Source organism: Pimephales promelas, chromosome 2 (genome assembly GCF_988280905.1).
Source record: "Pimephales promelas chromosome 2, fPimPro1.hap1.1, whole genome shotgun sequence".
In the NCBI taxonomy this organism is placed as follows: domain Eukaryota; kingdom Metazoa; phylum Chordata; class Actinopteri; order Cypriniformes; family Leuciscidae; genus Pimephales; species Pimephales promelas.
In genome coordinates, this window is record NC_142770.1 from 14579568 (window position 1) to 14597582 (window position 18015).

Here is an 18015-nt window from a genome sequence, read left to right on the forward strand (position 1 = left end):
AGAACTGGGCCCTTCATGATTATGATATTTTGATCAAATTAAATCTCATAAATACGTTTTTTTTTTTTTTTTTTTTACAGATATATGAATAAAAAATATGTAATACAACATTAAACGCACTGTTACCTGTGTCTGGTTGTTGTGAGGAGATGCGTGGAGGTGAGGTTGATGTGTGAGACAGGTTCGGTGTAGAATTGGGCCCTTCATGATTATGATATTTTGATCAAATTAAATCTCATAAATACGTTTTTTTTTTTTTTTTTTTTTTTACAGATATATGAATAAAAAATATGTAATACAACATTAAACGCACTGTTACTTGTGTCTGGTTGTTGTGAGGAGGTGCGTGGAGGTGAGGTTGATGTGTGAGACAGGTTCGGTGTAGAATTGGGCCCTTCATGATTATGATATTTTGATCAAATTAAATCTCATAAATACGTTTTTTTTTTTTTTTTTTACAGATATATGAATAAAAAAATATGTAATACAACATTAAACGCACTGTTACCTGTGTCTGGTTGTTGTGAGGAGGTGCGTGGGGGTGAGGTTGATGTGTGAGACAGGTTCGGTGTAGAATTGGGCCCTTCATGATTATGATATTTTGATCAAATTAAATCTCATAAATACGTTTTTTTTTTTTTTTTACAGATATATGAATAAAAAATATGTAATACAACATTAAACGCACTGTTACCTGTGTCTGGTTGTTGTGAGGAGGTGCGTGGGGGTGAGGTTGATGTGTGAGACAGGTTCGGTGTAGAAATGGGCCCTTCATGATTATGATATTTTGATCAAATTAAATCTCATAAATACGTTTTTTTTTTTTTTTTTTACAGATATATGAATAAAAAATATGTAATACAACATTAAACGCACTGTTACCTGTGTCTGGTTGTTGTGAGGAGGTGCGTGGGGGTGAGGTTGATGTGTGAGACAGGTTCGGTGTAGAATTGGGCCCTTCATGATTATGATATTTTGATCAAATTAAATCTCATAAATACGTTTTTTTTTTTTTTTTTTTTTTTACAGATATATGAATAAAAAATATGTAATACAACATTAAACGCACTGTTACCTGTGTCTGGTTGTTGTGAGGAGGTGCGTGGGGGTGAGGTTGATGTGTGAGACAGGTTCGGTGTAGAAATGGGCCCTTCATGATTATGATATTTTGATCAAATTAAATCTCATAAATACGTTTTTTTGGTTTTTTTTTTACAGATATATGAATAAAAATATGTAATACAACATTAAACGCACTGTTACCTGTGTCTGGTTGTTGTGAGGAGGTGCGTGGAGGTGAGGTTGATGTGTGAGACAGGTTCGGTGTAGAAATGGGCCCTTCATGATTATGATATTTTGATCAAATTAAATCTCATAAATACGTTTTTTTGGTTTTTTTTTTACAGATATATGAATAAAAATATGTAATACAACATTAAACGCACTGTTACCTGTGTCTGGTTGTTGTGAGGAGGTGCGTGGAGGTGAGGTTGATGTGTGAGACAGGTTCGGTGTAGAATTGGGCCCTTCATGATTATGATATTTTGATCAAATTAAATCTTATCAATACGTTTTTTTTTTTTTTTTTTTTACAGATATATGAATAAAAAATATGTAATACAACATTAAACGCACTGTTACCTGTGTCTGGTTGTTGTGAGGAGGTGCGTGGAGGTGAGGTTGATGTGTGAGACAGGTTCGGTGTAGAATTGGGCCCTTCATGATTATGATATTTTGATCAAATTAAATCTCATAAATACGTTTTTTTTTTTTTTTTTTACAGATATATGAATAAAAAATATGTAATACAACATTAAACGCACTGTTACCTGTGTCTGGTTGTTGTGAGGAGATGCGTGGAGGTGAGGTTGATGTGTGAGACAGGTTCGGTGTAGAATTGGGCCCTTCATGATTATGATATTTTGATCAAATTAAATCTCATAAATACGTTTTTTTTTTTTTTTTTTTTTTACAGATATATGAATAAAAAATATGTAATACAACATTAAACGCACTGTTACTTGTGTCTGGTTGTTGTGAGGAGGTGCGTGGAGGTGAGGTTGATGTGTGAGACAGGTTCGGTGTAGAAATGGGCCCTTCATGATTATGATATTTTGATCAAATTAAATCTCATAAATACGTTTTTTTTTTTTTTTTTTACAGATATATGAATAAAAAATATGTAATACAACATTAAACGCACTGTTACCTGTGTCTGGTTGTTGTGAGGAGGTGCGTGGGGGTGAGGTTGATGTGTGAGACAGGTTCGGTGTAGAATTGGGCCCTTCATGATTATGATATTTTGATCAAATTAAATCTCATAAATACGTTTTTTTTTTTTTTTTTTTACAGATATATGAATAAAAAATATGTAATACAACATTAAACGCACTGTTACCTGTGTCTGGTTGTTGTGAGGAGGTGCGTGGAGGTGAGGTTGATGTGTGAGACAGGTTCGGTGTAGAATTGGGCCCTTCATGATTATGATATTTTGATCAAATTAAATCTCATAAATACGTTTTTTTTTTTTTTTTACAGATATATGAATAAAAAATATGTAATACAACATTAAACGCACTGTTACCTGTGTCTGGTTGTTGTGAGGAGGTGCGTGGGGGTGAGGTTGATGTGTGAGACAGGTTCGGTGTAGAAATGGGCCCTTCATGATTATGATATTTTGATCAAATTAAATCTCATAAATACGTTTTTTTTTTTTTTTTACAGATATATGAATAAAAAATATGTAATACAACATTAAACGCACTGTTACCTGTGTCTGGTTGTTGTGAGGAGGTGCGTGGGGGTGAGGTTGATGTGTGAGACAGGTTCGGTGTAGAATTGGGCCCTTCATGATTATGATATTTTGATCAAATTAAATCTCATAAATATGTTTTTTTTTTTTTTTTTTTTTACAGATATATGAATAAAAAATATGTAATACAACATTAAACGCACTGTTACCTGTGTCTGGTTGTTGTGAGGAGGTGCGTGGGGGTGAGGTTGATGTGTGAGACAGGTTCGGTGTAGAAATGGGCCCTTCATGATTATGATATTTTGATCAAATTAAATCTCATAAATACGTTTTTTTGGTTTTTTTTACAGATATATGAATAAAAATATGTAATACAACATTAAACGCACTGTTACCTGTGTCTGGTTGTTGTGAGGAGGTGCGTGGGGGTGAGGTTGATGTGTGAGACAGGTTCGGTGTAGAAATGGGCCCTTCATGATTATGATATTTTGATCAAATTAAATCTCATAAATACGTTTTTTTGGTTTTTTTTACAGATATATGAATAAAAATATGTAATACAACATTAAACGCACTGTTACTTGTGTCTGGTTGTTGTGAGGAGGTGCGTGGAGGTGAGGTTGATGTGTGAGACAGGTTCGGTGTAGAACTGGGCCCTTCATGATTATGATATTTTGATAAAATTAAATCTCATAAATACGTTTTTTTTTTTTTTTTACAGATATATGAATAAAAAATATGTAATACAACATTAAACGCACTGTTACCTGTGTTGTGTTGTTGTGAGGAGGTGCGTGGGGGTGAGGTTGATGTGTGAGACAGGTTCGGTGTAGAACTGGGCCCTTCATGATTATGATATTTTGATCAAATTAAATCTCATAAATACGTTTTTTTGGTTTTTTTTACAGATATATGAATAAAAATATGTAATACAACATTAAACGCACTGTTACCTGTGTCTGGTTGTTGTGAGGAGGTGCGTGGGGGTGAGGTTGATGTGTGAGACAGGTTCGGTGTAGAAATGGGCCCTTCATGATTATGATATTTTGATCAAATTAAATCTCATAAATACGTTTTTTTGGTTTTTTTTACAGATATATGAATAAAAATATGTAATACAACATTAAACGCACTGTTACTTGTGTCTGGTTGTTGTGAGGAGGTGCGTGGAGGTGAGGTTGATGTGTGAGACAGGTTCGGTGTAGAACTGGGCCCTTCATGATTATGATATTTTGATAAAATTAAATCTCATAAATACGTTTTTTTTTTTTTTTTTACAGATATATGAATAAAAAATATGTAATACAACATTAAACGCACTGTTACCTGTGTTGTGTTGTTGTGAGGAGGTGCGTGGGGGTGAGGTTGATGTGTGAGACAGGTTCGGTGTAGAACTGGGCCCTTCATGATTATGATATTTTGATCAAATTAAATCTCATAAATACGTTTTTTTTTTTTTTTTTTTTACAGATATATGAATAAAAAATATGTAATACAACATTAAACGCACTGTTACCTGTGTCTGGTTGTTGTGAGGAGGTGCGTGGAGGTGAGGTTGATGTGTGAGACAGGTTCGGTGTAGAATTGGGCCCTTCATGATTATGATATTTTGATCAAATTAAATCTCATAAATACGTTTTTTTTTTTTTTTTTTTTTTTTTTTACAGATATATGAATAAAAAATATGTAATACAACATTAAACGCACTGTTACCTGTGTCTGGTTGTTGTGAGGAGGTGCGTGGAGGTGAGGTTGATGTGTGAGACAGGTTCGGTGTAGAATTGGGCCCTTCATGATTATGATATTTTGATCAAATTAAATCTCATAAATACGTTTTTTTTTTTTTTTTGGTTTTTTTTTTTTTTACAGATATATGAATAAAAAATATGTAATACAACATTAAACGCACTGTTACCTGTGTCTTTTTGTAGCGAGAGGTTGCTTGGGGGTGAGGTTGGTGTGAAAGAACTGGTCCCTGCATGATTATGATCATTTGATCAAACAAAATATTGCATTTATGTATAGATATGATTAAAAAAAAAGATGAACTAAAATATGAAATAATTGTGTGCAAATATTAATGAAATATTAAAATATTACTAAGTACTGAATTTTATTGAATTGATATTTAACATTCAATATTGTACAAGGCTTAGCGATATTAAATGATATGAATTTGCACAAAAATACCAAAACTTTATTGGTTGCATATAAATAACAAAAGGTACTTTAATAGATATATGTGATAATTGTTTTTGATATAATTTTTCAATATGTATTCTTACCTTCCAAATGATATTTTAAAAAGATTTCAGCTTTTATCACCTTGAAAAATCTTACTTGCGAATGACTATAAAACACTTACTGCAAGAGAGTAATTCAAAAAAGAAGATAATCATTACCTTCATCGGGTGAAATTGAGTTTTCTGGATTGGTGGGTGAGTGTGAGGGGCCTGTGACTAAAGGGAAAAGCAAGATCATTTTAGCTCATCCAGTATGGGATCTACGATTACTGGAAGACCAGACCACCTACATTCACCTTCATGTACCCTGTAGGTCACTTGTACGGGTTGAGTGCGGGAATGTTCCCAGGACAGATTTCAGTATTACCAAATGCATATTATATTATGATAATGAATGAATGAATTAAACAAATGCTAATTTAAAGCACAGGAACTGAACTTTTGATTAACAAAATTAAATGACTAATATTACTGTATTGCAGGATATTAAATGTGAAGCCTGCATATATGGGTTTGCTTGGGTCTCAGATGATAAATAAATAAAATATAAATAAATGAATAGCAGCACTTGCTCAGTGATGGTGTGCTTGTAGCACAGCATGATAGGAAGATGGAGGTCAGAGTGTGAGAGATTGTGCGTGAGAGAATAATAATAATGCAGGAGTGAGTTTGATGAGGTGATGTCAGCGTTACCTTTTGGGGTAGGTGCAGGTGTGGCAGATGCAGGTGTGTCTGATGACGTGGTGGGAGTGACTGTAATGATAGATTGACAAGCATATCATTTATATTTCTGACCCATAAGTTCAAATCAGGCATCAGTATCCGCATAAAGTGAAACTTACCGTTACTGTTCGGTTTCGAAAGTGCAAGATAAACCCTTATTAATTAACTGATTAATTATCTGAGAATCAACAGAACCACTTTTGTGCCAAAGAGAAGGGTTTTCTGCTGCTTTTTAAAGGGCTTTACTAAATGCACAATTATGTGGCTGGTTGCATTTTATTATTTGCATTTTGCGATGTTTTTTTCATGTTTTCATATTTTTTTGATATGCTGTCAGAACTAACACAGTCTCATCCCAAAAAGTCATATAACTGACGTCTTGGGACGTCTTTTGACCATACGTCAATATCCGCCTTTTTAGGGCCCCCTTAAACGTTGGTAGATGGCGATCCCGGGCCGTCATACAACTAACGTCAGTTAGGTGTCGGGTTAGGTTTAGGGTTAGGTTTAGGTCTGGGGTAGAGTTAGGATCCCATAACCTCATCTACCGACGTTTAAGGGGGCCCTAAAAAGGCGAATATTGACGTATGGTCAAAAGACGTCAAGAAAACGTCAGTTATATGACGTCTTGGGATGAGACCGGGTTGTCAGAACACATATGTAATTCATCATTTAAAAAACGATTACAGAGGAATGTATAGATATAAGAGAAATGATGCTTAAGAAATTCTAGAAATGGGTATCATTTGAATATATATATATATTATTGTTAGGCCCACTATGGATACATGGATACTTTCCCACCCAGTCCTCCCGGGACCTGCAGAGACATTTTTGCTTTTTAGCGGTGTGTTGGGGTTCCAGCCATCTCAACCAAACGAATCAATGGAAATGAGCTTATCAATGCATATCTAAATTCGCGCCTACGGTAGAACTTAAAAAAAGAGAAACAACGAGAAGAGAAACTACGGTAGAAAAAGACCTCCACGACAATTTTAAATATTTTATCAGAAAAAAACTACTCAATTCAGGACAATTAGGGATGGATTCAGGGACAACAGCTTAGATTTTGGGACTGTCCAGAATTTTTTGTGACGTCTGGTCACCATAGCCCAGTCTGTTGTGATTGGTCTTCTCTGCTCTGATTGGTCAGATGGCCCAGTCTGTTGTGATTGGTCTACTCTGCTCTGATTGGTCAGATGACCCAGTCTGTTGTGATTGGTCTTCTCTGCTCTGATTGGTCAGATGGCCCAGTCTGTTGTGATTGGTCTACTCTGCTCTGATTGGTCAGATGACCCAGTCTGTTGTGATTGGTCTACTCTGCTCTGATTGGTCAGACGGCCCAGTCTGTTGTGATTGGTCTACTCTGCTCTGATTGGTCAGACGGCCCAGTCTGTTGTGATTGGTCTACTCTGCTCTGATTGGTCAGACGGCCCAGTCTGTTGTGATGGGTCTACTCTGCTCTGATTGGTCAGATGGCCCAGTCTGTTGTGATCGGTCTATTCTGCTCTGATTGGTCAGATGACCCAGTCTGTTGTGATGGGTCTACTCTGCTCTGATTGGTCAGATGGCCCAGTCTGTTGTGATTGGTCTACTCTGCTCTGATTGGTCAGATGGCCCAGTCTGTTGTGATTGGTCTACTCTGCTCTGATTGGTCAGATGACCCAGTCTTTAGTGATTGGTCTACTCTGCTCTGATTGGTCAGAGAGCCCAGTCTGTTGTGATTGGTCAAGTGTTAATTTTTAAGTTACAATTTTTATTTATTTTTTGGGGTATTTGGTATTTTAATGGTTGCAGAACTTGCCATGTGCAATCTGTGCATAAATCTAGATCTCATGGTTTCAGGGTCGTTTGAGCACAGGATCTTTATGATAAACAAAAATTATTATTAACAATACAAAATGATCGTAAATGTGAAGCCTGGTGTGGCCTAAAAGGGCTCGCTTGGGTCAAACAAACAAATGAAAGGATAAATAATTCACTAAATGAGAGCATAATAAATAAATAAATAGATAGATAGAGAGAGAGAGAGAGAGAGAGAGAGAGAGAGAGAGAGAGAGAGAGAGAGAGAGAGAGAGAGAGAGAGATAGATAGATAGATAGATAGATAGATAGATAGATAGATAGATAGATAGATAGATAGATAGATAGATAGATAGATAGATAGATAGATAACACCTCTTGCTCAGTGATGGTGTGCTTGTAGCACGGCATGATAGGAAGATGGAGGTCAGAGTGTGAGAGATTGTGCGTGAGGGAATAATAATAATGCAGGAGTGAGTTTGATGAGGTGTTGTCAGCGTTACCTTCTGGGGTAGATGCAGGTGTGTCTGATGACGTGGTGGGAGTGACTGTAATGATAGATTGACACTTGTATTTTGTGAAAATATATCTCAGCACATCACATTCTCACATATGTATTTCTGACCCAAAAGTACAGCTCATTTAAAAGAAAAACTGACACACATACACACACTACCAATAGATTTAATCGACAGAAAGCATCACTGGCATAACAGGAATAGCATGGGTAAAAAGTAACATGGGTAAAAAAAAAAAACCCACATACCTCCTGGTGAAACTGTGGAAAATGTAAGATGAAACTTTATTAATTAACTGAATAAGAATTACATTATGCGACTGAACTTTTAATTAATTGAATTATTTCTAGGAATCAAAGGGTGATTGCACTGAAACTACTGCATCATGACCTCACCAAAACACAAAACATCTGTTGGCAGTACGATTACATTTACAGATAATTCAAATAAAAAAATAAAATCCAATTGATTTAGATTAGCCTAATACTAATCAATGACTGCAGTTACTGTTTACCACAATGATGACGTGAGTTTGAAGGACAGAGATAGTGTTGGGTGGTGAGATTGCAATGCAGAATGATAGAAGGATGGAGGTCAGAGTTCATAGGTAAAGCTGGAGTGTGTGTCTGCTGTGGGTGGTGATGAGTGTTGGGTGGTTACCTGTAGTGACAGATTCGGTGTTTGGTTCAGCGGGACCTATTTGACATAATCATATAGTTTAATCTGGATCCAAAAACAGTCTTTATAAAGTTTAATAAACCAAAATCAGTATTAACCACAACAAGTGAAATTACAAAAATTACATTAAATATTTTTATTTACAAGTCATGCATGTGGGTGAGGGGCTTGTGGCTAAAGGAAAAAGCAAGGTTATTTTATTTAAGTCAACTACAGGACATAAATACAAACACTACAAACATATACAAAAGACCAATGAAGCATGTTCTCTAGCAAAATGTACACTTTCAAATTAAACCTCTGTTGATGAAACCAATATCTTAAAAGGTAAAAGTAGAAGCCAATCTCAGTTTTAACATTTGAAACTTCTTTTAGAAAAAAATCCAAGATGATATAGGCAATGTGTAGACATTTGCCCTTTAAAACTCGACAGCATAACTATCAATGACAATATTTTAAATTATTTACCAAGACAGGCTGTATTTTACATCTTGGTACCAAGCAAAATGAATGGTTACACTTTATTGTGATGCTTCCAATTCTACTGACTGTAAGAAAGTTTGCAACATGTCAACTTATTTAACTAACATGAGCACCTAACAAGTCTACTAATAGTTGACTTGTAGTACAGTGTTACTTACAGTCAAGAGAATGTCTAAAGGGGCCCATCAAAATAAAGAGTAACCAAACAAAAAAATGAGAAGAAAAAAAGCTGTTTAATTCAGAAACAAGTCAACTATCGCACACCGAAACACTCACACAATATATTTAAGCAGTTGAATTCTTTGAAACCGAGTGAAAGACTGGCACCGTGTAAAACCATTGGCTTCGGTCAGGACATAGGGAAGGGAGTTGGTCTGTACGTGGTGCGACCTGGTTGCCATGGAAACGCAGAGCGCACACAAACTATTTCAGTTTCTCAACCACAGCTTCCTGTAGCTTGACAAAACCCCTTCCCCCTTCTCAAGGCACAGGCACTTTGCTTTCTTTTTTATTCTGTTCGCCGATGTACAGTCGTGTCACTCATATACAGAACGAATGCGGAAGGGGGAAGGCTCAAATGTACTCGTGCTTTAGATAATAATACATCTATAGATATGCTAATTATTTCTATGTAGCTCGCTTTCTTTTGACTACATCATTGCAAGTCTAAATAGGTATTGCCTATCAGTGCATTGCTCTAATGTAAGGCCAAGATATACCATTGATTTGGTGATTTGCAACCCTAAGATACCCGAGATATATCACTTTTAGCATTCTGAAAAAACTTCCAAATATCTTTCCTTAACTTTTAACTGGCGTTTATTCTCGAAGCGTCAGAGCGTCAGTCCTTTTCACTTACTTTCTTTGCCGGATGTGGTTTTGCTCGACTTGGTTCACAACTCGAGGTGCGTGCATTTTGAGAGTGGCTGTTTTAGCAGGTCCACCCATTACATGGAACATGGCAGCAAGAGAATAATGACTTTAAACATCATTATTGTTGCTTTATCCATCTCGTTTTCAGAGGATTCCTTTTAAAAACTTTAAATCTTTTCATTTTGACTGCCTTGTCAAACAGATAACAGTGATCGTAGGGAAGTCTGAACCTAAATCTCCTGCAAGATGATGTTTGACCTGTTTTTAAAGAGCTATAGAAACCTCCAATCTGCACTACATCCACAAACATGGACTTCTAAAACAATGTATATCAAGTCGATTCAGTAATAATGGCGATACGGATTCGTTTTTAAGACAGAAGGCCCAATAATCCACATGTTTAGACTATGAACGTTCAAATAATTCCTTTTTAAAACTTTCAAATTCTTTCACCACATTGTAAAAGATGCTTTTCAGTTTTATATACGTTTCATCGTTTTGACAAAAAAAATATGCAATTTCAATGCAGGCATAATTTGACTTAAGTTTATCATATTTTTTGTATATTGATATTTTGGTAGAATTGGTAAAAAAATAAAGGCCATAAAGCTACAGTACATAAAATGAAAGTTCTTAGTATGCTAGTTAAAACCAACTATTTTAACTTTAACACCAAAGTTGCGACATGTATCTCCCATTAGTTAAAGTTACATACACTATAAAAATGAATGTGCTTTATCTAATCAATAGAATTGTGGCAACAGATTACAGGCAACGTGTTAATTAAATTTAATAAATTAGAATTGAGTAATAATTCATCAAATTATTCCTTAAACATTAACCATTTAAAATGAGTAAAGTTTACACAAAAAACAAAAAACAAAAATATCTCACTAACAGACAGACGTCAAAGATTAATTAAGAACTCTTTATTTTACACATTGAAGACACCTGATGTTAACAAGCAGAATCACTGAAGGAGAAAACCGTCATTTTAAAACAAACCTAAAACAAACACCGATCACCATAATGGTGACTTCAATTTATGTTTTTTTTTTTTGTTGTTGTTGTAAGTTTTACTCATTTCAAATGAGTAACTTTTAATGAATTAATTTGATAAATTATTACTCAATTCTAATTTGTTATATTTAATTAATAATATTGCTTGTAATCTGTTGCCACATTTTTTTTTTTTTTTTTTGATTAGATAAAGCATATTCATTTTTACAGAGTGGTTAAAAAAATTGCATTTATTGTCATAGGTGAAAATATATTTACAATTGCATTCAAGAAAATGGTTTTCTGAAAAATTTCTGTTTTGTAAAAAAATTCTAATGATAAAACAATAAACTCCTCTTCTGACAAATGACCCCAAGCAGTCGCCACAACCCAAAATAACGCAGGTGGGTCTTTCGGTCAATGCAATGTGACAAAGTTACCGCAGAGATCAAGCATGCGTCTATATGGCTTTAAACGGAAGCCTTTAACGGCCTCATTCATGAGATGCTGACATGAATTCAACACTAATTCAATGACAAAACAATCGAACAAATGTAAGAAAATCGGGTTTTGACGATACAGTGCACTTAATGTCTGACAAGTCAGTTTAATGTAATTTAAGTTGAAATGACATGAACATTCAAGTTGATTGTACTTAAAGCAGCAACTTTTTTACACAGAAATTGGACGTTAAGAAGCTATACGAGTCATTTTAATGCGAGACGCTGAGCAGGAGACAATTCTTTAATTGTTACCTCTGTGGTTTCACACGTAATGTGCAGTTGATAACTGAAGGAGTTCATTTGACCTGATTTGCCCCTTTGAATGACTTTTTTGGTGCAAAGGAGACAGGTTGATTTGTTCATATTATATATATATATATATATATATATATATATATATATATATTATATATATAAATCAGTTTTGCATCATTCATATTACTATTGATTTCGCACACAAAGAAAGATAATTCTGTCATCATTTACTCACTTGCATATCATTCTAAATCTACAGTATATTGTTCATTTGTTGATAGTACACAAATATGCTATATTGGATGTTTAAAGTGATGGAAATGACACAAAAAGCATCACCCACTAAAAGTCCATTTAAAATGGGACACACATTTAGAGAGATTTGTATGTGGATTTAATTATTTTAAGACTTAAAGGAGTAGTTCACTTCTGAAAAAAACTTTTGCTGATAATTTATTCACCCCCATGTCATCCAAGATGTCCATGTCATTCTTTCTTCAGTTGAAAAGAAATTAAGGTTTTTGGTGAAAACATTCCAGGATTTTCTCCATATAATGCACTTCATTGGCAACCAAACAGTTCAAGGTCCAACTGAGAGTTTCAGTGCAAACTGCAAACTGTTCAAAGGGTTTTAAACGATTCCAGACGATGAATAAGGTTCTTATCAAGCGAAAAGATCGCTCATTTAAAAAAATAAATAACAAAGTTTAAGTTTTATAAGCTCAAATGCTCGCCTTGCTCTGTTCTGTGACGTGAATCTCCTGTTCGAACTCGTTTATCAAAATGAACAAATTTTTTTCCGAGTCATTTGGTTCATCTAACGAATGAATCGAACGAATTGACTCAGAAAAAGATTCGTTCATTTTGATGAACGAGTTCAAACAGGAGAATCACACAGAACAGAGCAAGGCGACCATTTGAGCTTATAAAACTTAAACTTTGTTATTTATTTTTTAAATGAGCGATCGTTTCGCTTGATAGGACCCTTATTTATGGTCTTGAATCGTTTAAAGCCCTTTGAACAGTTTGCAGTTTGCACTGAAACTGTCTTTTGGACCTTGAACCATTTGGTTCCCAGTAAAGTGCATTATATGGAGAAAAATCCTGGAATGTTTTCATCAAAAACCTTAATTTCTTTTCGACTGAAGAAAGAATGACATGGACATCTTGGATGACATGGGGGTGAGTAAATTATCAGCAAAAGTTTTTTAAAAAGTGAACTACTTTAAATTTTGGTCTGTTCCTCACAAAAAAAAAAAAAAAACCTATTGTATGAATATAGCGCTATGAACTACTAACTATGAACTAAAATGGATTTAGTAATTTTAATGCTTAAAGCGATAGTGCACCCAAGAATAAATAAATTCTGTCCATCAACTGTTTGGTTGCCAACATTCTTCAAAATATTTTCCTTTGTGTTCGGCAGACGAAACGAACTCAAAGAAAAGAAACAGGTTTGTATGATGACAGAATTTATTTATTTATTGGTGAGCTATCCCTTTAACAGCCTTTGGTCACCATTAACTTTCACTGTATGGAAAGGTGCAGCATGAACATTCAGCCTAATATCTTCTTTTGCATTCCACAGAAGAAAGAAAGTCATACATGTTTGGAACGAAATGAGGATGAGTAAATGATGACAGAGTTTTCATTTTCAGATGAGCTAACCCTTTAAATAAAACTACAGGCAAATAAAGACATCCAAACAAGCCTGAAAAGCAATTTCAAATACTGATTTCATGAATATTCCCCTGAGCATTAACTCTTAGGCCTCAGTCTCACATATGATATAGGCCCATCTTTCGATCTCTGGCTTCCTTTTCTATGCGATTTGCATGTACAGTGCAGTCACAAGGATTCTCATCCGGTCTCAACCCACAACACTTTTATATTTAGTCAAAAGACATTTAAGATGCAGCACGGTAAGACCTCAGCAAGTCTCGCGAGCACCATTTTAGCCGGCAAATTTACGAGGCATAGAAAACGGCTCAAAATGGAACAAGGAAGTGGTCAGAGGCCTGTGCAGCAAAGCATCATGATCAAGAGCATCACGCAACGTGACACCCAAAAGAGAGTCCGATGAAAAAAATATAATAATATTTTCAATAAAATGTAATTTACTTCCTTATTCCTTATTATTCCTGAACATTCCTTATTATCTAGATTATCACTGTAAAAAAATATTGTTGGTTTAACTTAAAAAAAATAAGTTGATTTTAAGTTGATTGAAATGGAAAATTGAGTTAATACAATGAAGGAGATTGATTTAATCATCAAAAACTAAAAAAAAAATGTTATCTGAGCTAAATAAATTATTTAAGTTGATTTGACAAAAGAAAAAAAATGTTGTGATAATCTCTGAAATATTTTTTTTTACAGTGTATGTACATTTATACAATATTATATATACCGCAATCAAATATGAATTTGCTGAAAATATTATAAACAAATATATTATAAAATCATATTTTTTTTATTAATATTTTCAAAAAAGTGTTATTTACTAAGAAAACCTTATTATATTATATGGATAGTAATTTCATATGAATTTACTTATTCATTTACATTAATAAAAATATTATTAAACCTCTATAATTTACAATTAAAAATGTACATATATTGTATTGTATTATATTATTACATTATTTTACTAAATGTACAAAAATAGATTTATTTTAAGGTGTCATTGTCAGTGTAGAATTGACTACATGTACTTACTATATGGTTATGATTAGGTTTTGGTATAGGGTTAGTTGCATGTAATTATGCATAACTTGTAGTTATTACAATAGTAACTACATGTAACAAGGTAACTGTAAAAAAAAAAAAAAAAAAAAAAAAAGTCTCGGTTGGATACAAAAAGGATTCTTCACAGGAACAACCCAAGAGCCTTTACTTTTAAGACAGCAGAACAGAACTCAATAAAATAACAAATAGATTGTCAACACCACGCATCAAAATGTGGCTTGATTGACTGACAGCTCGGCCTCTACATCGTTCACATCTAGCAGAACCTCAAGCAAGCTCGAGGGGACACACCCAAAGCAACCTGATCTTTGACAGCTCCTTTACCAGGTAACACAAACTAGAGCCCAACACACCTCGCAAGCGTCCCGTCCGCCACAGACCCTTCTGAAAATTCCAGTTAAACATTTTGCAAAGCGCTCTTTTGAAATATTTCGCCTCCACTCTGATGTTTTACAAAGCAACAACTTCTCACTTTGGCAGTCGAAAGAAAATTCCCCTTCTTGGTCAACGTTGAAAGCGATTCTCGATAACACTGCTAATAATTCCAGATATAAACACTTCAAATAAATTGTTCCTCACCAAGGTTTAAATCATCATTGACATCCGTCAAGATTCGAGGACACACTCATTCCCCAATTCAGTACTTAACTTATGACTATGATTGTAAATGAGATTCAGTAAACTATATGTACTATCCAGAGAGATGTGCTATATTACACAAAACAAAAACTGGACCAAACTATGAATGAATCTACACCATTAATTCTCAAAATCAGTCACAAAATGCCAAATAAAAAAACGTATATTTACATATATAGTACACACATGCCATATAAACACACATTCACCAGTAAAAATGTATATATGTCTATATATAAAAACCTATACAATTTTGTACTTACATAGGACCAAGCATAGGACCAAAACCAAGGGTCCTAGTGCAAAATATCTCGCCATATCCAAGGGTTCAAAGACACCATATGTCCTATTTGAAAAAGACACAGATCTAGGTTAACCATTAGAATGCGTAATGGCTTTCTGGTCTCTCTTGCTCTGTTTTCATGTAATCTTACGTGTTCTTATGCGTCTAATCAGTCGGTCCGGTTGCCGGTGAGTGTTCACCTTCCAAAAAAATCCTTAAGCTGTTTTTTGGGTCTTGAGACAGCAGAGCAGTGCCAGAGACACTCTCCCCTTCAGCTTTGCGTTAAGGCCCTTTCTTAACAGGAAGTTGCATTTTCATCTACGCCACACATCTCTCGCCTTGTACTGTGTCATGTCCTTCAAATGGGAAATGAGAGAATTGTCTCATTTTTGCTTTTGCTTTTGACGACCTGCCTTCATAGTGAGCAGCATCTTCAAAAGATTTTGAATTAAAATCACCTTCTCTTGAATGTGTGAACCATTCAAGTAAATGTCATCAATGAAGCCGTAATTGTTAGATACAAAGATAATAAATTAAATTAGTCAGACAGCATTTGCTAAATTTTTATAAATTTTACTCCATATATGCAGTGGCAATTAGAAAGCATAATACATCAAATGAAAATAGGGAAATTATGGTTACTTAATATTATTTACTTTACCAAACAAAACAGTGAGAAGCAAGAAGGTAATTATGGGAAAATCATTTTTAGTTTTGTTGATGTTGTAAATTTAATGTATGTATTACATGTATGAACGTGTTAGCTATCACGAATCAATAACACTTTACAATAAGTTTTCATTAATTAAAAACGAACTGCACTTCTACAGCATTTAATAATCTTCGTTAATATTAATTTCAGCATTTACTAAAACATTCAAATCAAAAGTTGTATTTTTTATCATTAGTTAATGCAATGACTGTGACAGCATGAATAAAAAAATAAGCCTAACAGTTGTAGTATTAACTAAGATTAACAAACACGGTCACAAATGTGTTGCTCATGGTTCATACATGAATAACGAACAAATTAACCTTATTGTAAAGCGTTAGGCCTACTATGAAATCAAAGATCTAAATTCCTTACAATTTAGAGTTGGACATGGACTTAAGATTTCATTTAACTAGATGTAACATTACTTCCCTAAGCTAATAACACTTGCTATGGCCTTGGATAAAAACGAATGACACTGTCACTCAGAATGCGTCTGAAATCGAGTTATACTTGTATTATAGATAGTTAAGTATAAGTTACATGCCGCTGCAACTTTTAGAGTAGCATGGTAGATTAAATGTAATTTTCTGTATTAGCTTAAACGTTACCTGCTGCTCATGTAGTTTGAAGAATCACGCGAGCCGCGAACTGCTGCGTACGTGCCTACCAGAACCATTAAATGCGTACGAGGCGTTGCAAAGGAAACTCAATTTTTTTAAATAGAACATTTGTTTGTATTATTATTGATCGTGCGAAGGCTGTGTAAATGTATTGTTATTTATTATAATACTTATTATTACTGTATACAATTATCAGAAAATGGCACAATACATGTTGAGGCAACCACCCTTTGTATTGGTACATCCGTGCCGCGAGATGTTTCAATGGGGACATATCACACCCGCAAACGGCGAGACGGCAACCATTCAACCCGAAAGAAGTCATATAACCATTTCAATAACTCTAAATCTGTTCAGTTAATCTAAAAAAACTGCATTGGATCCTGTTAACATTAAAAACACAGATAGCAGGGATATTAGGTTGCTGTCACTTTAAGACAATGTACAGATCCAAAACACTGCCACTATTACATGTGTTGTCTTTCTCGGCTGTATAAGTTCACTTAAGGCATAACAGACTGCTAGGATAATCATCAAGACGGACATATTTTGTGTGTGAATTTGTCCATTCAAGCATAAGACTTGAAAGAGGACTCAATATTTGAGTCAGAAGAATATTAACATCTTTACCAGAGACCTTAAACAGTGGCTGAAATCGGGCCAAAGTTGTTCCCATGTCTAATGATTTTTTTTTTGTTTGTTTAATAATGTGTTTTTATCTGTACTAAAAGTCCCTATGGACAGGTGTTGAAAATTAGCACATGTGCTATTAAACTTTAAACAATGCATCTGGTTCGTCCAATGTTATTGTTATGTCCATATTAAATAAATAAAATAAATAAAAAAATAATATGATTGGTCCAGGTTTGCGCGCTTCGATGTACGCACACGCGCACACACAAATCTTATCACAGCACGTGCAAGTTCTCTTTCAAGTCTTGCTCTTGAATGTTTAAATTGGAAAGGCTTACATGAGTTTAACACAATGTGTGCAGTTCATTTCTCACCTGTGCTCGCGACCGATCAACACCCGAATAATGATGACGCAATTACCTGGTCATGTTCGAGCAAACAGCACTCGCATTGAACAAAGTTTACAAGGACTGACAGTTTTGTTCGTGTTTTAATGAGTATCGCTGTTGTGATGTATTGTTAGGAAGCCAGCATGTGCATCCATCGAA

General features: G+C 34.6%; 1 protein-coding gene across 11 annotated transcripts in view; it reads right to left on the reverse strand.

The window, feature by feature from the left end:
* ptprc (protein tyrosine phosphatase receptor type C) overlaps positions 1-15838 on the reverse strand; it is a 35919-nt gene extending 20081 nt beyond the window's left edge. For 2 of the 11 annotated variants that reach the window (XM_089116610.1, XM_089116604.1), the window contains exons 1-7: positions 15651-15837; positions 15480-15562; positions 8699-8734; positions 8287-8298; positions 8024-8068; positions 5689-5748; positions 5155-5211 (exon numbers count right to left, since the gene is read on the reverse strand). In XM_089116610.1, the coding sequence (XP_088972736.1) occupies positions 5155-5211; positions 5689-5748; positions 8024-8068; positions 8287-8298; positions 8699-8734; positions 15480-15534 (265 nt within the window). In that variant the 5' untranslated portion in view covers positions 15535-15562; positions 15651-15837. Of the gene's footprint in view, positions 1-4667; positions 4728-5154; positions 5212-5688; positions 5749-8023; positions 8069-8286; positions 8299-8698; positions 8735-15479; positions 15563-15650 lie in introns of all 11 variants that reach the window. The other 9 variants (XM_089116597.1, XM_089116601.1, XM_089116608.1 and 6 more) reach the window with 9 other exon arrangements.
* Between the last annotated feature and the right edge of the window lie 2177 nt (positions 15839-18015).